Genomic DNA, 22,811 nt, shown 5'->3' with positions numbered 1-22,811 from the left:
TCTACTTAGTAAGTCACTATTGAGATTACACCTGCAATATTTCCTGAAAAAATCATCCATATAATTAAGGGAGAAAATGTAGCTACATAGAGTTTATATTATTGATTTCCAGTCCGGCTTTCCTAAAAACCACATACACTAGGGGATTTTGCTGGGGCGCCTGGGTGGCTCAGTTGGTTGAGCGTCCGACTTCGGCTCGGGTCATGATCTCACAGCTTGTGAGTTCGAGCCCCGCGTCAGGCTCTGGGCTGACAGCTCGGAGCCCGGAGCCTGCTTTGGATTCTGCGTCTCCCTCTCTCTCTCTCTGACCCTTCCCCGCTCACGCTCTGTCTCTCTCTCTCTCTCAAAAGTAAATAAACGTTAAAAAAAATTTTTTTTTAACTAGGGGATTTTGCAAGTTGATATGTACTGATGCTGGCACATAGTAGGTGTTCAATAAAAGGCTGCCAAAGAAAACTACATGGGTCTAAGAATTCTAAAGAAAACAGTAGGTGTGGTCAAATCTATGAACTGTTTAAGTCACATCTCACTATTTCCAGGAGTTTGACAGATGCCAGTTGTTTCATTACATGTGCCAAGAAACTGCTACCATTCTCAGGCATCTGTGGCTGGTGAAGGCAAGGGAACTGGGCAGAGCCAAAGGGGCAGCTTATGGGAGCTGGAAGAGAGGTATGGGACAAGGCTTTTCTGTCCTTTAGGCAGACATAATTACAATCAGTGGGAGAACCTAGATCCCCGCTTCATAATCTAGTGTCTCATGTCACTGCCCCATTTTCCTATTTCTATTTGTGTACCATCAACATACAATCAAGAGAAAGCCTCATCTCATAAATACATGTATTTTTTTGGACCAAAATAGAGCATTTAAACACTTCTGGCACAGTTTTCTTGAGATGTCCAGGCATCTAATTCAGATAGAACCCATAGCAGGCATCTCCCTGTGCTACTTGGTGCATAGCACATGAGCACATGCTCATTTTCTTTCAATTACTCACTCAACCTGGGAAGCAGGCACCTGTCTCTAACCTCCACCGAGCCTAGCGCCACCAAAAGGGGATGGCTCTACAACTGTCGGCCACACGGATGAATAAAGGCTGGCGTTTCTAGATGTGAGTAGAGTACAAGGCCACATCTGCGATGATGACAGAGATTGTGTGTGTGTGCATGCACATGTGTGGAGGAGGGAGGAAACGGTATATTAAATAAAGGCGAGGCCTGGAACTAGGATATCTGAGAAGGTAAAAAGGAAAACAGCCAAACAACCAAGTAGCTGTCCTCATTAAGGGCACCAAAAAAATTTGTTTCGCTCGCTGATCAATGTGCCCACACTGCTCGTGACATAGTGAACACGCCTTCTCAGAGATAGGCACGGCATGTTGGTTGCTAGAAGTTTCCTATGGAGAGGACGCTCTCCTGCTTGCTGTGGCTGAGTAGCAAAAGAAGTTGGATGGAAGGGCAGGTGTACAGCTGTACAAATGTTTCTGGAGACGAGTGGCCTTTGCCATCCTGACTTTTGGCCATAAGGTTTCCAAAATTTATAAGACGGAACATTAGTTTAAATGGATTTCACTCTGCTGTGAAAATGGGAGTAGCACTCTCACTTTGGTAATTAAGGGAGTAGTGGCTTTGGATGTTGATGAACAGAAATGGAATCAGAATATTCAGCGTGATCTACTTCACTCAGCAAATTATTACTGAATAACTACCATGTGCCAAGTGCTGGGGAGATAAAGATGAATAACTTAGTTCCATTTAACAAGGAGTCTAGGCAGTAAGAAACCCTAACTTCCTAGACAAAATGAAAAGGAGAATTTTAGCTTTCTCATTAATGCTTATACAGAAAAACTAGCAAAATTTCCATGTTGTAGGGGTAATTATTTGTTAAATAAGTAAAGTAGTTGCGACAGGTGTTCGACTGTAAGAACTCGTATTTTGGGTTCTTTATTCAAAGAATATGTCCCCCCCACCCCCCCGCCAATCTTTTTATCCTTTTCACCACAATGTCACTGCCTCAATTCTTTCACTGGCATATTTTAACAGCTTGTTAATAGGCATATCTGCCTCCACCTTCTGGAAGCCACCTATCCTTTCACTGTTACCAGAATGGTCTTCTAAAACACAAATCTGACCAGCGACTCTACAAAGCCCATTCAATGTCTCTCACTGCTTTTAGGGCAAAGACCCCAATCTTTAAAACAGTCTAAAAGGGCTTCTTCTCCAGCCTTTCCGCTTTCCATTCCTCTCTCTCCATGCTACAGTCTAGTTGTCTAAGCATCTTTCAGTTCCTCAACACATTTTTTTTCTTTTTTTTTTTAATCTTGGGCCTCTACTCTGTTTCCATGGCTACCTAGAATTTTTCTTCCGGTTTCAGTCTGATGTCACTTTCTTTGGAAGCCTCCTCTGACCTCCACCTTCCAGTTTTCAAACTAGGTAGGGGCCCTTCTGTACTTTATCACTTTGAAGCTGTAATTTTCTATTTGTCTATACACTCCCCAAACTGTAAACTCTAAAGGCAGATGCTCCCTCAATTAAGCCAATGACTAGCACTCAGCTGTGGCTTAGGGCTTAGAACTTGAAAGAATGGATGGATGGCTGAAGAAAATCAACCCGTTAGTTGACCTACATGCTGTGTACATGCTGTGACCCACAGTTTAGCCTGGCTTGTGTTATTCTCGCCTCTACCCTGGTTTTTCCCTGCACAGTTTAGGATTACAATTTAACCAATCCTCTTTCTGACCCAGAATCCCAAAGTGGCTATAGTTTCCTAGATAGTTTTATAAGAGGAAGAGGCCATCCATAAAGTATGGAAAATACCTTTTAAATGTTTCACAGAAACAATGTGAAGAGATATTCTGAAAGTTGTGTTTTGAAGCATCAAATTCTTACTCTCTAGACTAGAGTGAAACTACTATTCCCCTCAACCATAGCACCGAGTCAGATTATGAAGCATTCTCTTTGTATGATGCCACAGGTAGAAGGGGTGGAATGAAAAGGTAGGAGACCCGGCTGACCTTTTACTCCAACAGGTGTGCTCAAGGGCAGCACCTCTCCTGGACCCCATATTTGTATCAGCATATTGAGAGCAGCCAGACCCAGTTACACTCTATGAAGTCACAAGAACTTGGGAGTATAATCCAGACAGCAACACATTAATTTATAATAAAAACGTAAATGCGCGGTAGCTCACAGCTCACATTCTCTTCCTACTGTAAAAGTTGCATAGGAAGCTAAAATGTAATCTAAAATGGGCTCACCCAGATTGAAATCAGTGTGGATGTCAGGATGGTGAGAAGCCTAGTTAAGTGTTACAGTCGAGCCAAATGGACTGAACTCTCTGTTTTTTAAAGTTTAAAAAGTAAAACTTGCCTGTTTCAGTTTTATGTTAAGTCACACATAAAAAAAGTGATGAGCTTAAAAAACAAAAACAACGCTTGCCTTTTATAACCAAGTACCCTGGATTAGCTGTAAGCTTTGTATTTGCTCTTATGAGAGTTGGCTGGGCGCCAGGAGTTTAAGAGCTAAAAAGGATTACTACCTCTTAGCAGAGGAGAAAACGGCCAGCGTGCAGGAGTCCCTGAGAGAGGCAGAGCCCTGGTGGCTGGAGGGCAGAGCAAAGTAGTAGGTGAGCCAGACCCAGAATCAAGCAGGAGACAGTCACAGGGGTCCCTTGTTACCCATCCCCAAGAGCAGGAATGGACAGTATCACAAGGGTGGGAGGGCCATTGAGGGTCACCTAGCTCAACCTCTCATTAGGAATCACTTGCTCACAGACATAAGTTTGTGGCCCAGCTGGGACTAGACCCTCGTTCAAAGCTCTGATATTCCCCAACACTGCTTCTTTCCTATTTCGTATCAGGATCTGGAAGCCAAAATCCAGGGTCTCAAACGAAGCTTTGAAGAAAGCCTGAAGGAGAATGGGGAGAGTACAGGGGGGACATGTGTGAAGGCAATATGGCTCTAAATGGCCTTGACAGCTGGTCCTACTGGAAGATCTCCATGACTTCTCCCTCTAGACTCAAATATCAACAGAACTAAGTCACTTAATCCTCTGAAATTTATTTTTCTCATAAATAAAATGTATCTGAAAATAATTATGCCTAGTTGAGAGTTACCAGGAATATAAAGTGAAATAACGCCATGTAAAAAACACTGAATAAAATCGGTGTTTTTTCCTATTTGCTGAGAGCAAGAAACAATCTCATATTACTTTGAATTTTTACCATTTGCACACGAATGGCCAGAAGGTAGGAAGGGAGGAGGAGACAGCATGATTAGAAAGAGAACAGGCTTACACAGAGAGAACATCTTGTTTTGAGAAAAGAATTGAGTAACCACATTTTTTCCACATTGGATCACTTGCGCCCTAGCCAGGACACTGAGGTGGCTGAAGTTCTGCTGTTACTGAACAGCCACACTGGAGAACCTACGGAGGGGGAGGGGAGGGGGGCAAAGGAACTGCTGGAGGAACCCTGGCTGCTGGAATGATGGCCAAAGGATCTGGTCTGGAAATGCCAACCAGAAGAAGGTCTCTCTCCACCTCTGAGTCATCTGCTGATCTGGTCATCTGCTGTTAAAAATCGCAGCTGTCCCCAGATACGCAAAGAGGAGGATGAAAACAGTCAGCAAACGCCTCTGGAAGCATCAACCACATAGTCGTATTTATTATCAGCATGGTGCCCAGTCACAAAGGAATACCTGCCCAGCAACTCCTGGGCACAAAGACTCCCTGGTCTTGTGGCTGTGGAGAAACGCTAAGAGATTTACAGTAAGCATGATGAAATTGCCTAGGCAAGAAAGTGAGAAGACCAACCTACTCACTGAACATAGCCAGGAGCACCGAGGTTTATCCTACTTGTCTCAAGTAAGCAAAAATGACTCTGCTACTACCTCCAAGGCACTTCTCTTCTCCCTGCTTCCACAGAAGATACTGCCTCACAGGGCTTGCCGAGGGACAGCAACGGGTTGTTTCTCATAGCAATCTCAGGCGCTTGTTTCTTGAAGCATATGGAGGAATAGCACTTCCCTGAGGCAAGAAGTGTGTCTGACCGCTGCCCTGCCCCATCTCAAGTTTTCCCCACCCCAGTGCCACCAACCTAATCCCAGCAACTCTCCCCTCTTCCTCGTCCACAGTCAGCACAGCACAATCCATTCTCCATAAGCAGTCCGAGGGAGTTTTTAAATAACAGCTTTATTGATATATAGTTCATATGCCATAAGCTTCATCCCTTTAATGTGTACAATTCGGTGTTTTTAGTAGATACACAGATGTGCAAACACCTTCCCGATCTAATTGCAGGGAATATTTACCATATTGATCAAAGTGACCTCCCATTTCCCTCTCCCCCGTGCTACTGACAACCACTGATTTACTTTTGTCTCTGTGTTTTTGCCTCTTCTGGACAGCCCATACAAAAGCAATCATGCCACGTGTGGGCTTTTGTGATTGGCTTTTTCCTCTCAGTCTAATGTCTTTTAAGGTACATCTGTGGTGTAGTCTATTTCAGGACTCATTCCTTTTTATTGCCAAACAAGATTTCATATGAATATACCACCTTTTATTTATCTGTTCATCACATGATGAACACTTGGGCTATTTCCACTTTTTTTTTTTTTTAAATTTTTTTTTCAATGTTTATTTATTTTTGGGACAGAGAGAGACAGAGCATGAACAGGGGAGGGGCAGAGAGAGAGGGAGACAGAGAATCGGAAACAGGCTCCAGGCTCTGAGCCATCAGCCCAGAGCCCGACGCGGGGCTCAAACTCACAGACCGCGAGATCGTGACCTGGCTGAAGTCGGACGCTTAACCGACTGCGCCACCCAGGCGCCCCTATTTCCACTTTTTGGCTACAATGAATAATGTTGTCATGAACATACATGATACATTTTTCTATGGACATGTTTTCTGTTCTTTTGGGCGTATACCCATGAGTGGAATTGCTAGGTCACAAGTAGCTCCGTGCTTAATACTTTGAGTAACTTCCAAACTATTTCCAAAGTGGCTGCACCATTTTACAATCTCACTAGCCATGTATCCAATTCCTCCACATTCTCACCAACACTTGTTATTGCCTTTTGATTATATCTTACCCATGGATGTGAACTGGTATCTCCTTGTGGCTTTGATTAGCATTTCCCTAATGGCTAATGACATGGAGTATCTTTTCAAGTGCTTATGGGCCTTTTATATTATCTTCTCTGCAGAAATGTCCATTCAAACCCTTTGCCCATTTTTTAATTGGGTTGCCTTTTTTATTGTTGAGTTGAATTCTGGATACAAGTGCAAGTGACTTTTTAAAAGTAAATCGGATCTCGTCACTCCCCTACATAGTACCCTCTAACAATTCCCCACATGTTTAGAATAAAATCCAAATTCTCACTCTGGCTTTCCAGGTCCTACAGGGTTTTGCCACTTTCCTTCTCACACAGCGCTCTAGAGTAGGAGCAGTCTTCTCTCTGCCCCTGAAACACATACGCTCACGCACGTCTCAGCACCATGATATGTATGCCCTGTCCTTGCTTGGAATTCTTTCTGATCATTCAATTCAAATATGACCTTTTCAGACAAATTTTCCTGAAAAGAAATTGTATCTAAACAATCTCCTCCCAGGGTGCCTGGGTGGTTCAGTGGGTTGAGCATCTGACTTTGGCTCAGGTCATGATCTTGCAGTATGTGGGTTTAAGCCCCGCAATGGGCTCTGTGCTGACAGCTCACAGCCTGGAGCCTGCTTCGTAGTCTGTGTGTGTGTGTGTGTGTGTGTGTGTCTCTCTCTCTCTCTCTGCCCCTCCCCCACTTGTGCATGCTTGCTCTCTCTCTCTCTCAAAAATAAGTAAACATTAAAAAAAATAATCTCCTCCCTCTGCCAAGAGGAATGAGGAAACTTTTGAGCATGATGGATATGTTCATTATCTTGATTGTGGGTCATGGTTTCATGGATGCACACATATGTCAACACTTTTCAAATGGTATATTTTAAATATGTGCCGTCTGTTTCACTTGTCTTACACTTTGATAAAGCTGTTAAACAAAAAACCCCTTCTCAGTCCACCTTTGCTGCCACTATTTCATTATACTTTATTCCTGAGGAGAAACTGGATCTGAAATCATCTTGTTTATTTCGTGATTTCGATGTTTATCACCTATCTCATCCCACTAGAATAGAAGTTCCAGGAGGGCAGAAGTGTTTTTCATCCTTGTAACTGCTGTATCTTCAGCTTGGCTCACAGTTAAGTGCTCAATAAATACCAGGCTAACTGAATGAATGAAACTGACAGAGGTTTAGAAAAGGGACTGACAGACAATAGGAAGGGTGACTTTCTACGCCTTCAGATTAACTAGCACTTTTAGACTTCAGGGATGAGATTCTTAGTATTTCTTTTATTTAGAGCAGCTATCTCAAATTCTATTCTGGATGATGTCCAACACCATCATCATTAGAAACATAATTTACTGTTCAATTACTCTGTGGCACTATTCTAGCATTTTATATATACTCTTCCATTAGTAGTGGTTATTTTTATAATAATAGCATTATAATACCAATAATGTGGCATATTATATATTATCTAGTAATTATAATAAATATAATACAGGATGTAGTAACTATGATAAGAGCAGCAGTAATATAATAAAAACATTTGTTTAGCACTTGCTATTTGCCAGATATTATGTAAGCATTTTACCCATATCATCTCATTTATTCCTCACAATAACTTTATGAAGCAGGTGTTCTTTTACAGACAGAGAATTTGAGGTTTAGAGAGGCAAACTAACTGCCCAAAGCCACACGGCTGGCAAAAAAAAAAAAAAAAAAAAAAAAAAAAAGGCAGAGCTGGAACTCAAACCTAAGTCTACTTTGCTTCAAAGTTCATGCTTTTCCCATTGTGCTACGGTGCTTCTCAAGTATCCTGATGGCACACTGCTACTCCAGCTCATATGCAAAGCCCCTGGGACCCGAGAGAGAGGTGCACCTTGAGACAATCAATGCTACTCAAACTCTGAAAGAGGTTAGGAACAAAAGTGACAGGGAGGAAAAGCTAGTTGCCTGAGAATAAACTACGATATTTAGAGTAAGGAACTTTTACTTTATCCCAAACTCCACATCTAGCTTCCTTGGACATTAAATTCTTATCGTTTCTGATTGCTCTCGGGTAGACACTGGTGTTTACCTAAGCTGCCTACTAGTGAGGTTTACTGAAGATAACGCTGACCGTGGGAGACCCAGGTAACCTCCCTTACCAACCTGGGTCCTGATTTCAAGAGCTCATGGATGAGCCTTTACCTTTAGTGCCAGGTGGCTGTAGGTTGTCTCCAGTCAGGGAACACCAGCCCACAGGGAAGATGTCCCGGGAGTCGAAGCGGCACCAGTAGTCAAAGGCCCCTCGCCACCCATCAAAAGTGACAAGCACCTCTGAGCCCCGCACCTCCCCAATAGTGGCTGGGCAAATGAAATGAGGGTTCTTCCTGTCCACAGCTTCTAGCTTCATTCCCATTTTGAAGAAGTTGTGGGAAGGCGAGGGTGGTTCCTAGATGAGAAACAGAAACATACAGACCTAGATGCAAACACAGAGTCTGTGTGCCCCAAGAGACTGCTACCAAGTTTGGAATGACGAAAAAGTCACCGGCTGCTACCGAAGATTTATAATGAAAGTGTAGTCTTTCTTTTAAATGAATTTCAGAGTATACCAAAGTATTACTTTTTATGTCTTGACATTTTACCATTTTGATTCTGATTTTTTTTTAAGAAATAAAAGGTAACACTTTTAAAGGTGAATCCCTTTTGTGCCCATTCCTCATGCATGTTTTCATACTTTACTATGTATGTATGTGTGTGTGTGTATATACATATATGTGTGTGTATATATATATATGCATCCATTTGCATACTTCAAAATTTTATATAAATGGTATTATACCATACATATCATTCTGCAACTTTTTTGTGCGTGGTTAATGTTACACTTTTGAAATTTACCTACGTTGATAAATTTAGCTCCAATATATTTCAAGTGCTAATAGTTCATATTCCATATTATGTATATATCACAACATATTCATTCTATTCAGATGGACATTTAAGATCATTTCTAATTGTTCACTGTTTCAAGAGTTTCAGTGACCATTCTTGCACTTGTTCTTTTGCACACGTGTGGAAGGGTTACTTTAGGGTATGTAAGTAGGAGTAGAATTGCTGGATTATAGGACAGATATATACATCCTATGCTTTATTAAGTATCGTCAAATTGCCCTCCTAAGTGCTCGTAACATTGCTCACTCTGTCCAACGGTGTGGATCTGCAGTGTAGTTGCAAAGATAAAGTTCTCAACAAGTGTTATACACTCTATTCTTTCTCTGGTCTTACACTCTGATCCTGCACCAATAACAGGGTCTTACTAACATGGTCTTATTAAATGGGTATCTGGTAGAAAAAGTCCCCTGCTTTGTCATTTTTATTATGGTTTTGGCTATTCTTTCTCCCTGATCTTTCATTATGAATTTCATATGATCTTTGGTATGAAAGCTGATACCATGGAATCAGCTTTTCAAGTCCAGAGAAAACCTCTCTTTGGATTTTGAGTGGAATCCCAATGAATTTATAGATTAATTTAGAAAGAAATAACCTTTGTATAAATGATATTTAGCCTTCTCATCCATGAACATAATAGTCTTTTCCATTTAAGTATTCTTTAATGTAGATTTTTTCTTTAATATAGATTTTTAATTTTTCTTTATAAGTATCTCATGCTTTTATTAACATTTTCTAGGCATATTATTTTATTGTTATCATAAGTGCTATCTTTAAAAATTTTTAGGGGCGCCCTGGTGGCTCAGTCGGTTGAGCGTCTGGCTTCGGCTCAGGTCATGATCTCATGGTTTGTGAGTTCGAGCCCCGTGTCTGGCTCTGTGCTGACAGCTCAGAGCCTGGAGCCTGTTTCGGATTCTGTGTCTCCTTTTCTCTCTGCTCCTCCTCTGCTCATGCTCTCTCTCTCAAAAATAAATAAACATTAAAAGAAAAAAAATTAAAAAAAAATTTATTTTCAAGCCACTTGCTGCTGTTAAATAGAAATGCAACTGATTTATTTATTTTTCTTAAAAAAATTTAATGTTTATTTATTTCTGAGACAGAGAGAGACACAGAGACAGTGTGAACAAGGGAGGGGCAGAGAGCAAGGGAGACACAGAATCCGAAGCAGGCTACAGGCTGTCAGCATAGAGCCTGATGCAAGGGCTCAAACCCATAAACTGTGGGATCACCACCTGAGCCTAACTCAGATGCTTAACCGACTGAGTCACCCAGGCGCCCCTGCAACTGACTCTTAAAAACTGATCAGCTTGGTGCCCCTGGGTGGCTCAGTCAGTTAAGTGTCTGACTCTTGATTTCAGCTCAGGTCATGATCTCACTGTGAGATCAAGTCCCGCATCGGGTTCTGCACTGACAGCATAGGGCCTGCTTGGACTCTCTCTCCTTCTCTTTCTGCCCCTCCCTGGCTCACAAGTGGCACACACATGCACTCTCTCTCTCAAAACAAATAAACCTAAAAAAACAAAAAACAAAAAACTTATCAGCTGATTTAATACTGAGTAGCTTATGCTGACTGATACACCAATTTCCTTGTCTGCTTTATTGATCAATTATGAGTGACATATACTGAAATATTCGTCAACAACTGTGGATTTTCCAATTTGTCTAAATTCTGTCAAATTTTGCTTTCATATCTGAGGCACTGTTTTTCAGGAGCATGTACTTTTTTTAATCATTAGATTGTGGCCTCTTTAATGAAGTCTTTCAGCGACAAAGTCTCCTTTGCCTAGTGTCAGTATAGTTAGCATAGGCTTTCTTGACAAAGATTTGCCTGGTGTGTCTTTTCTTTTCCTTTCAACATTTGGTGTATATTTTAGCAGGGTCTCTTATAAACAGCATAGAGCTAGATTTAAAAACAATCTAATGGGTATCTGACTGAACTGATGAGTTTAACCTTTTTTGCGATAACTGAGATATTTAAATTTATTACAATTATTATCTTGCCTACATTTCTATGTAACTTGATTTTTCTGGGTTCCTTTTTCTCCTTTACAGTAAATTGAATTTTCTTCCCTTTTTACCCCCTCCATTGATTCAGACGTTAACCATTCTATTTAGAATCTTTTAGCAGATTGCCTTGAGACTGTAGCTGTATAGTTGACATAATTCAGTCTAAAACTCATTATATGTACAGTCCCAAACAATATCTACTCCTGAAATTTACCTACTCCTGAGTTAATAGGTATTTGATAATTTAGTTCCACATTGTTATTATACTTAGTTTATACAGTTACAGGAACTGCTTGCTTAGTTTTACCCACATGTTAAGCAATCTTTCCTCATCACTATTACGTCCATTCTTATTTTCTGGGTTCAATGATCCTCCTCCTGAAATAGATTTTTCAGTTGTTCTTTCAGTGGCTGAAAGTATCTACTTGTACTAGTTTGTTTGGAAATGTCTTGGTTTTGTATTTGTTCTGAAATAATAGTACAGCTAGATATAAAATTCTAGGTGGAATAATTTTATTCTCAGTACTTGGAAGATACTGTTCTATGATCTTTTGGCTTGTACGGCTGCTGTCTGGAAATGTGCTGTCACGCTACCTGTAACCCTCTGGAAGGTACCCTGTGTGATTACTTGCTCGGATCTTTTCTCTGGACTTCAATTAATACTGTGATGTTTTAAGGTATGTATTTGCCTTTATTGCACACTCTGGAAAATTCTGTTAATACCTTCTTGAATATTCCTATTCTCTATTCTTTCTAATTAGTCTTTCCGAAGTTTGTGTTCAGCATACGTTGGACCTTCTAGTATTATTCTCCTGGTCTCTTTTCCTTAATGTTTTCTACCTCTTTATCTCTCTGTGCTGCATTCTGGGGAAATTCCTTACATACATCTTTCAGTTAGTTCTTCTTTATCTAAGTCCTAGTTTCTTATATACTTACCTATTAATTTGTACTTTTAACCATTAAGTTTCATTTCAATTTTTTAAAATATTTTCAAAAATAGGGTTTTGTACATCTCTCAACTTTTAAATTCCTTCTTTTTGTTCCTTAATCATTTTCAAATACTTAATTTATAATCTCTATCTGCTATTTCTATTATCTGGAAGCCCTCTGGTTATAGCCTTACTGTTTTGTTGGGTCCGCTGATGTCTCATCATGTTGGGTTTATTCTGAGAGTATTTGAGGGCTCTGGAATTCTGAACAGAATACTCCTCTTCAGTGGTGCTTCACCTTTGGGACTCCTATGGCATTGTGTTGAAAGCAACCAAACCCTCTAGAGAGACTTTGGGTTTGCTTCTGCAGGCACTCAGAAAGAGCTCCATACAGCCCTGAAGTTCCTAGACAACACATGCGGTGTATCTGGACTTGCACGGGTTAGGCTGATTTATCAGGGGCGGTGACTCCCATTTGCATCCCACTGCAGAGCTGAGGCAGACACCTTCCTCAGCAGTATTAACAGTCTTTTCACTAGGAGGGACCACCTGAGGGACCTGACCTACTTGTCTGCGTGGCAGTCTCAGGGCCACAGTCTCAGGCCTGTTTCACTGCCCTGCACAGGCCCAAGTGCTCATCTATCCTACCACGGCTGCTAAAAGACAAGATCCTTAGAAAGTGAGACTGGCAAAGCCCCTTAAGGGACCTGCAGGTACAGTACGTCACACTTAACACTGGTTCTCCTTCTTCATTCTGGCCTCTGGAGAGTTTTCTAACTTTCTGGTAGCTCAGCAAAGCATTTAAAAGAATATTTGTGGGTCTCCCTCCCCCCGCCCCACCACCAATTTGATATATTCTATAGCGAAAGGGTTTCTAGGTTGCCCAGTACACTATATTCTGGGAACCAAGGTGCTCTTAGGGTTTAGACTTAACTAGCAGCATAGGCAACTCTAGTTCAGGCCCCTTGACCTCATTAAAAGAGTTAAGCTGAGAGCAGACTGATTGCCTCATCCTTTGGGAGACAAGAAAGGATGGATACGGGTTCTACATCCCTGTTCCACCACTTACTAGCCATGTGATCTTGGGCAAGTTCTTTATTCGAAAGTTTTCATTTTCTTAGCTGTTAAGTGGAAATCATAATTCTTGCTTCAGAAAGTTAACTGTGAATATTAAATGAGATGGTGTATATCAACTCCAAACATCCTGTAGACACTCAAAAAACAGTCTCCTTCCTTTCTCTCTGTTTAGCATATGGAACTTAGGGAATTCCAAGATCTGGGATAAGAATAGCTCCATTAGATTTATATCATATTTTATGTTTTACTGATAAACACATTTTAACTTCCTAACGATCCTGTGAGGTAGACAGACTCCCACTTACAGATGAGGACAAAAGGACATAGCTTATTAATGGTGGCGCTGGGACCCAAAAACCAGAAATCCTAACTTATGGTGTAATTTCCTCCAGGGATCATTGCTGCTTCATAAGGTACTAAAAAATCCTTCCACTGAACGAGTTTCTGAGAAGGCATCCTCAGGCCATAAATATAAAGTAGACATCAGGGGCTTAGTAAATGAAAGAATGTAAGCATTTGACCTTAGCAGTCTGCAGTGGTGATATCCGAAGGACACCATACCTTGTGGAAAATCCTGATGGGAGCCATCTCTGCTCCATTTAGTGTCTTCAAAAGGAACATGGGCCAAGAGGAGGCATTCAGCCGAAATCCTGCAGCAAACATAATGGGCAACAGATAAAAAATAGGTTTCAAAGGGACTGGTGATACCAAGTTTTCCCTTTGGAATCCAGCTACTCCTGCCACAACCTATGCTGTGATAGTTACAGAGTCACAGACTGTTAGGAAAGGACTTACAGGTTAAATAGAAGAAATGCCTCATTAGACAGACATGGAAATGAGGCACGTGAGAGGGAACGTAACTTGCCCAAGGTAATGTTGCAAAGTAAGTAGTGGAACAAAATCCCCAACCAAGTTTTCGGACTCTACGACAAGTACTATAAAATATGTATTATAATGTCTAAAAATCTTTCCTTGACAAGTCCAAAAGAGATGTGAGATAGGATCAACAAATACTTAGAAATGATCTAGACAGTGGGGTGTGAAAGGGGATATGATAATCTCTTAGGAAGAAACCAGGTACGTAGCATGCTACACCCAATAAACAAGTAAATCTTTTCGGTTTATCATAATATAAACTAACTCACCATTTCTCTCTCACACACATGCACGTGCGCGTGTGTGCGTGCGCACACACACACACACACACACACGACTACAGAACGCTTTCCAATATTCATTTTTACTTAAACAATTAAGGATCAGACAATGATGATCATGGAAAGGATAATCCTATCCAAAAATATTCATTTTCCAAAAGAATAAAAAGAAGCCTAGAGAGATTGTCCATTGTCGTTCAGCAAGTAAAAGCCAATAAGAATGTACCATTTAACTAGTAAATTGTAAAAATAAGATTGTTATCGGAGTTAGGTCTTCCAGCTAGAGTTCCAAAGGCCTCCTTCAGATTTGGCTTCAACTCTCTATCCTGAGATGCCCAAATCTTGTGCTTTTTGATAGTCTCCCAATTGCCCTCAGCTTTCCTATTCTTGACAAAAGAACAGATAGGCTGCCTCAAAGCTGTAGAGCTGGAAATAACAACAACAATGACATCTGTTATTACTGACCATTTGACTAGATATTAAGCCAGTCACCTTCCACAGTCTATCTACTCAAGACAACTCAGGAAGGTAGCTACTGTCTTCCTTTTATAGATGAGAAAAGAGGTATAAAGTAAACTTACGATTTCAAAATGAGCAAATGAGAAAGACAGGATTGAAACCCAGGCAGTCTGATCCTTAAGTCCACACTGCTAACTACTATGCTAAACTATCAGCGTGCAGGTAAAATGAAAAAGGGAAGAATCAGCTTTGGAGAGTATTAATTAATAGCTATAGTTAAGGGGGAGGGCATGGAGAGAGAGAGAAGAAAATGGAAATCAGAGAGTCATCACCCTGTACGATTTAAACTGTCTCAAAGCTGGCTAGGCTAAGCCAAGTTCCCCAAGGTCAGAAGATGTCTTGATAGCTCCTTCACATCAACAATGGTGACAGTGATGCGGATGCTCCTATCACTTAATCTAAAATTGCTATTGTTTACTTTTTTGCTTGCCTAGTTTTTTTCCTTTTGGAAAAATTCTATGTGATTTGGTGGGGATGTCTATCACATGACTACCAACCTGGCCATGGAATGCGAAATAATGCCATTTAAGAGCATCAGACTCCCCTACACCAAGAGTGTGTGTGTGTGTGTGTGTGTGTGTGTGTGTGTGTGTGTGTCCCCAGTTGGGTCAACTGTTTTCCGACATGACAGACACACTGAAGGAGTCTTTCCCTGAGGTCATGGCTATAAGGCTGTTTGTAGGCTTGGCACTGCTACAGGGAGAACTGAGAATAAAGCCAACGTAGAGCAAGATGTGGGGAATCATGAGAGGGTTTACAACTCTGTGTTCAAACCCACTCAGCAGCAGGCCTTACCTTCTTGGTTATACGGTCTCAGTCATTCCTGCTTCCTCCTTTCCTCTCCTCTAACCTATTTTGAGTTGAGTTTTTGCAATCACGGCCAAAGGATTCTTGACTACTACTTTTCCTTTGATCAGGGTAAAAGAAAAAAATAAATAAATTTCTCCAGAAACTCAGGCCCGGTCTGTGTGTGAGGAAAACAACTCTCCTTAGGTTAGTCAAGGACTGACGCAAGTCAAACCTAGAGCAGATGGGCCATGAATGGTTCACTACACTTATGGGCAAGACGTGGCAAGACACAACTATTCGAGAGAAATGCTTGCTATCCCTGGTAAAAGAGAGGAGTAGAAGGAATGACTGCTCAGTCAGAACACTCAGATTCATGCCCTCAGCTCCCAGCAAGTGCCTCGCCATGTAATCACCAATTCCATTTCTTAGAAAAGGGTTACTCAGGAGCTTCCATGTCACATGGAACTTAAAGAACTAAAAAATAAAAAATAAAAAAAAGTTCCCTCAGCTCTGGGAACACTTAGAATACTATTATAATAGCTAATGTGCACTGACTGCTTATGATGTATTGAATTCTCTACATGCAATTTCTTTCCCGATATTTGAAATACTACCATGAGGTGCACAGTATTATTCTTCTTAGTTTGCAGAAGATGAAATGGAAACTCAAGCATCTTGTCCAAGGTAGTAAGTGATGAAGATTCCAATAAATGGTGGTCCTACTCCAGACCTATAGTAGTCAAGAACTATTCCGTTTCACTACCTCCTAGCAAGCTCCTTCAAGAGTAGACGGGCAACACAGAAATGTTACCAGCCCAAGGAATTATTAAGGTACTTTATTCCCCAGGCCCCTAAGTGAGGTGGAACCCCCCTTCCAAATTCAAATGTATCTATCATTTGTATTGGGAAGTCATAGAGAGCGTTTTAACATTGAAAGGGCCCTCAGAGACCATACAGTACAAAAATTTTATGTTGCAGGTTACAAAACTTAAGTCCAGAGGGGCTAAGAAACGTATTTGTGGTCACATAAGTTGCTCTTATAGAATGAGGCTGGAGTCCTAAGCCCTCTCATCTGGTTCTCTTTCACTACACTATGCTGTTTCCAAAGAAAACATTTATTATGCACATATGATGTTCCAGGCTCTATGTGCCAAGCACTTTAAGTGGGTTATCTCATTTAATCACTACTACAACTCTGTGAATTAGATACGAGAAACGTAGCACTGGTCCAGACACCAGCTGCCTTGATTTAAATCTAGTCTGCCACCTCCCTGATGTGTAACGTATGGCAAATTACAAAAACCTCTCTCTGGCTTTAGTTTCTTCAAAAATAAAGTGAGATAAAAATAGTAACTACCTCGATGGGTTGTTCTAAGGATTAAAATAGGTTAATACATGTGAAAGACTTAAAACACAGCTTGGTATATAATAATATATATAATAGATATAACATACATGCTGGCCATTGTAGATGGAAGGACTGAGGTTAGAGAAATTAAATAAAATATCTAAGGCCACTCTGTTAGTAAATAGCAGAGGCAGGATTTAAGACCAATTCCTCTGTCTCCAGAACCTTCATTATTAATCTGCATGTTAATGTCTTCAGATATTTCATCACTCAGCCCTACCTTACTGTTTTTATTGGTAAAAAGAGTTTCGGGTCATATATTGGAGAAAGAGGGAAGGGAAGAAGATTAAAAACAGTTACTTGAGGATCTCCTCCAATTAAACAATGGCCTGCTTGTGAAGAAAAGAACAGGTGTGTCAGAAATCTTGACCTCTGAAAGTGGCAGCACCTCAGTGCTTGGCCACTGGTTCTCTTCCTCTTGGTCCCCAGTCTCCCCCTGGCAAATAGGACTGCCAATTTATATCTCCAGCTCAAACCTCTGCCTTGAGTTTCATGCTTGTATTTCCATCTGCCTTTTTCTGTAAGTCCATTTGGATGCTAAGAGGCCTCAAGATGAGTAAGTCTCAAGCAGAACTCTGGATTTTGCTGCCTGCCCTCAACTTGCTCTTTTCTCCAGTATCTCAGCTCACTTAATGACACCACTTATTAAAACCCAGGTGCTCAGATCAAAATGCCTAGAAGCCACCTGTGATTCCTCCCTTCCTAGCACCCCTCAAATACAATTCGTCAGCAAGGCTTGATGGCACACGCATCTAATAATATACCCTGAATCAAACCATTTCTCGCCATTTGAGATTTCTCACCCACCAGTGACCGCCCTGATCTAAGGCACAGTCACACTCTGCCTCGAATGCTCAGCAGCCTTCTAGCAGACTGTCTCTACTTTTGCCTCCCTACTGTCTGTTCTCCACATAACAGCCAGAATGATAGGTTTGCATGTTTTTTTTAAATATAAATCAGACCACATCACTGTTGTGCTTACATCCCATACACAACACAAATAAATCTAGTCTTTAGGCATGTTAACAAAGCTCATGCGGTCTGGAATGAACTTACTTCTCATAACTCATCTGCCCCTCATTCACTGGTCTTTCTGTTCCTGAAACACACCAAACTGTGTCCCTCTGTCTCAAAGACTCCCCCCTTTTCTCAAATATTTGTTAGTTCTTTGCTGAAATATCATCTCCTCAGAGAGGTGTTCCTAGACCATCCTACCTAAAACAGCCTCCTAAATCCTGCTCCCTTCTTATTTATATATATTTTTAAGTAGGCTTCATGCCCAACATGGAGCCCAAGGTGGGGCTTGAACTCATGAACCTGAGATCAAGACCTGAGCTGAGATCAAGAGTCGGACACTTAACTGACTGAACCACCCAGGCACCCCCTGATCCCTTATTTATCCTTAGCTCTTATCATTGCCTGAATTTTCTCTCTTTTTTCCTTGTAATGTGTATGTCTTTTCCAACTAGAATTTAATTTCCGTGAGAGTTTTATTGAACAAAGGAAAAATCTCCACTTATTAAACAGGTACCAAGACTTGCTGGATACTTTATTATGTTATTCCACTTAATACTCAAAAACCAGGTATAGCAGAGTTTATGAAGGATCTGGCAGGCGACTGAAATTCAACGTTAAAAGTCAAGGTAGATTAACTTACCAATGGCCACATAACTAAACTTGTAAGTGGCTGAGCTAATATTAAAGTCAGGTCTCTTTAATTCTAAACCCAGGCATGCTGCGAGTTTTCTGTGCTTACCTAGGATTTCTTTAAAAATATTTATATGGAACCAGTTATAAAGAGCTTCCAGATATTCCCAAGACTGTGGGATTACTGAAGAAGTTAGGATCCATTTGTTTAACCTTGACCTGAGGAAGCTCTGGAACGAGATGTAGATCAGCAGGTCTAGAATTGAATCAGAGCTCATGCCCTCTGGTGGCCAGTAACAGAATAGCACTCACACCAGGAACCACATGGCTGTGGGTCCCCACTCCCCACCCCACCATTCATTGTCCCATATAATTCAAAGCTTTGTGAAGTTATTAGACTCTGTGGCCGTCAAGATGATTCCAAACTCATTCTCTTCTCCCAGACGAGCTTTACATACATGTACATCCACAAATACATGTACAGAAATATGCCACTAAGTCACTGTACAATCCTGGACAACTCACTTCCCTTTCCCTGTTTCTGTATTTGTCAGATGAGGACACTGAACTAAAGCCAGGCTTCCAAACTGAGGTTGAGTACACTATCTCAGTTTTACCCCATGCATGAAAGAACACACAAGTGAAACTGGCAGAGAGGTGCTGAACATACTGTCTTCCCCGAGGAAGAAGTGAATACCCAACCTGACCATTTGGGGAGATTGGGTTCCTTATAGTTCTCATAGGACTCCATCCCCATGTCACTGTTACAACCCCATATACACACTCAAACTCAAGTTAATTCAGATTAATTTAATGGGCAGTTGTGACTAATCTTGAGATGATATATGTATGCATGGGTCTGGCAGGGTCCTTGCTGTAGAGAAGAAGGAGTTTAATGAATACTTAAAAAAAATTTTTTTTAACGTTTATTTATTTTTGAGAGACAGAGACAGAGCATGAGCAAGGGAGGGGCAGAGAGAGAGGGAGACACAGAATCTGAAGCAGGCTCCAGGCTCTTAGCTGTCAGCACAGAGCCTGATGTGGGGCTTGAACTCATGAACCATGAGCTCATGACCTGAGCCAAGGTTGGATGCATAACCAACTGAGCCACCCAGGTGCTCCTAATGAATACTTTTAAAATTATCTCTGCAAAATAAGCATTTAAGACACCAACAGTTAAAGTAATCTCTCTCTAAGATTTTGGGTTATTTCCACCCCCACAAGTTTCTTTTTTTATTTTTATTTATTAAAAAAAATTTTTTTTAATGTTTATTTCCTTTTGAGACAGAGCGCGAGGGAGGGGCAGAGAGAGAGGGAGACACATCATCTGAAACAGGCTCCAGGCTCTGAGCTGGCAGCACAGAACCCAATGTGGGACTCGAACCCACGAACCGTGAGATCATGACCTGAACCGAAGTCCGACTCTCAACTGATTGAGCCACCCAGGCGCCCCACCCCCACAGGTTTCTATAAAGAGCTTATATTTCTGTGATAAATGAGACGTTTATCTTTTTAAATCCCCCTTTCTACTGACAGGCCCTGGAGGCTACTTAGCAAATGAAAAGACAGATCAGTGACAGGAATATACAAAGGGTTCCTTTCAAGTCAAGGTACCACATATACCCACCCCAGAGCATGTGACCAAGTTTGCTGACCAGGCACTTTGTGCTGGGATCCTGACACGCTTGACTAGGAGTTTCACCAGAAGCCAGGTTCTGTTTTAGACCAGGGACAATCCAACATGGACACTGGGATCCCCTGGGGAGCATTAAAGAATACATCGGTCCCAACCCCAGAAATTCAGATTTAACTGATCTGAGGTAAGGCCTACGCACTGAAAATTTTAAGAGCTCTCTGGGTGATTCTAACTGGCAGCCAAGTTTGAAAACCAGTGATCCAGACAGTATTTTTTTTTTTTTTTAGAAGAAATAATCACAGTCTTGAGTAGTAGAATAGGTTAGTGAAACAACAGGGTGTGAGGAAAAGGTTGGCAGCATTGAGATAATAATGTCACCTGAAAATCATTCTACCTTTCCACCTTTCCCCCCGGAAGACTCTGGCAGGGGGGTACGAATGTTCCTACGTGAACAGAACACACACACATACACACAAAAACCATACAAGATTTCACAGGAGAAGAAGGCTCTTCTAGAGCAATATTTCCCAAATATAGACCAATTTCATTAGAGTCTCGGGAGAGTCATTTTACCATGCAGAATCCCAAGCCCCATTACCTAGAGATTCTGATTCAGCAACTCTGGGGAGAGGTCCAGAGGAGGCCTGGGGAACATGAACACACACACATATATATGTATAATTATGTACATAATTTATTTAAACTTTATTTTGAAAAATCTTAAACCTAGAGAAAAGTAGCAAAAACAGTACATGAACAACTGTATCTTTCACCCAGATTCAACAACTAATAACATTTCACCATATTTGCTTTCCATCTATCTACACACACTTTTTCCTCTGAACTATGAGAAAGTCAGAAACATAATGACACTTCACCCCTAAATATACATCAGTACATTTGTCCTCAGAACAAGGACGTTCTCCTTTAAAACTGTAATACTGTCATTCCTGAGAAATTTAATTTAAAATATCCTCAACTGTCCCCCAAATGTCCTTTATAGCAGTTGAATTTTTTAAGTACAGGAGCGGAACGAGAATTACATATTGTATTTGGTTGTCCTGTTTCTTTAGCCTCCTTTAATCTAGGCCAACCCTGTTGTCTTTTGCTGGTTTTTCATGAAACTGATATTTTTGAAGACTGTGGGCTAGCTGTTTAATAGAATATCCCACAATTTGGATTTTTTTTTCTGATTGTTTCCTTATGATTACATTCATGCTAAACAGTTCTGACAAAAATACAAGTGATGTTGAGTACTTCTCACTTCATTACTTTAAGAAGCACATATGTGGTTTATCTAATTATCGATGATACTGAATTTGATCACTTGTTAAGGAGTGACTGACAGACTTCTCCATTATAATTTCCCTTTGTAATTAATAGGAAACACTGAGACTATGTGAATACCCTATTCTCCAGTAAGCTTTTTTACCCTGTGGTTTTAGCACTCACTGATTATCCTTGCCTGAATCAATTAAAATGGTGGTTGCAAAATGGTAATTTTCTATCATTCTCTCTATACTTATTAGCTGACATTCTGCAATTAGACCTTTCCCTGCAACTCTAAAGTTTTTTATGTGTATCACTAGGGACCTATGGATGCCAATACCATTGTTCTCTTGTTTTCATTATTCTGTTTGTTACTCTTATTGTTCCAGTTTTGGCTGATCAGAGCCCCTTCAAGCTGGCTCCTGTGTCCTTCTGATATGTTTGTTCTTTAAGACTTCTTTTCTTTCTGGCATAAAAGACTGTTCCAAATTCACCTTACATTTTCTCTTCTGCTCAGCCCTGGAATCAGTCATTTCTCCAAGGAGCCATGATTCCTTTTAGTGGAGAATGGGATTTAGAAACCACATTGCTACTGAGGTGTCATTACTTTTAGGCCTTTTCAATGAACAGAACTTATATCATTATAATACAAATATATACACATATATATATGTATATGTGTGTGTGTGTGTGTGTATATATATATATATATATATATATAATTATATACACTTTTTAAAGTTAAGAGTTCATAATAGATACCTCCAATTCAAATTCTATACTACAGGGTTCTTCTTCATCTTCCCCCATCCTATATTTGTATCTTCTTGACTCACTTGCCCTATCCTCAATACACGCGAAATAGCTTCAGATTAAGGTAAAACTACTAACATTGTTAATAAAACATCAGGATTTATTTGAAGTTCCATTTTTTCTTTGAAGTGTGTCCCAATGTTATGATATCCATTTGATACATAGTTCAGTTTGTTTCTGTTTGTAATCAATTTCAGAATATGATTTGTTCTTTTCTCTGGTTTAGTTTTATTTTTAAAGTAAAACATCTACATAATGCAAAAGTCAAGAGAATATAAAAGAGTATTCTCAGAGAAGTCTCACTCTCATTGCTATACTTTCCACACTATTCCTAGATACTCTCAATAGGTCACCTTTTCCTTATTTTCTGGTTTAACATTCCTGTGTTTCTTCTCATAAAAATAAGTATATAAAATATGTAATTTCATGTATATTATAAAACGTGTGTGTGTATACATATTTCCCCTTCTCTTTCTCAAAAGTAAGTGGTATTAAGTACATTCACATTGTTGTGCAACCATCACCACCATCCATCT

General features: G+C 40.5%; 1 protein-coding gene across 17 annotated transcripts in view; it reads right to left on the bottom strand.

The window, feature by feature from the left end:
* SCMH1 (Scm polycomb group protein homolog 1) overlaps positions 1 to 22,811 on the bottom strand; it is a 187,452-nt gene that overhangs the window by 74,427 nt on the left and 90,214 nt on the right. For 13 of the 17 annotated variants that reach the window (XM_047869812.1, XM_047869809.1, XM_047869814.1 and 10 more), the window contains 2 exons: positions 13,599 to 13,687; positions 8,281 to 8,524 (listed from right to left, as the gene is read on the bottom strand). The exons of 2 other annotated variants lie outside the window; for them this stretch is intronic. In XM_047869812.1, the coding sequence (XP_047725768.1) occupies positions 8,281 to 8,524; positions 13,599 to 13,687 (333 nt within the window). Of the gene's footprint in view, positions 1 to 8,280; positions 8,525 to 13,598; positions 13,688 to 20,791; positions 20,838 to 22,811 lie in introns of all 17 variants that reach the window. 2 more of the 17 variants (XM_047869823.1, XM_047869826.1) reach the window with 2 other exon arrangements.

This window comes from Prionailurus viverrinus, chromosome C1 (assembly GCF_022837055.1).
Source record: "Prionailurus viverrinus isolate Anna chromosome C1, UM_Priviv_1.0, whole genome shotgun sequence".
In the NCBI taxonomy this organism is placed as follows: Eukaryota; Metazoa; Chordata; class Mammalia; order Carnivora; family Felidae; genus Prionailurus; species Prionailurus viverrinus.
Note: the sequence above shows the minus strand (reverse complement) of the source record. Positions and strands in the feature narration are given on the sequence as shown.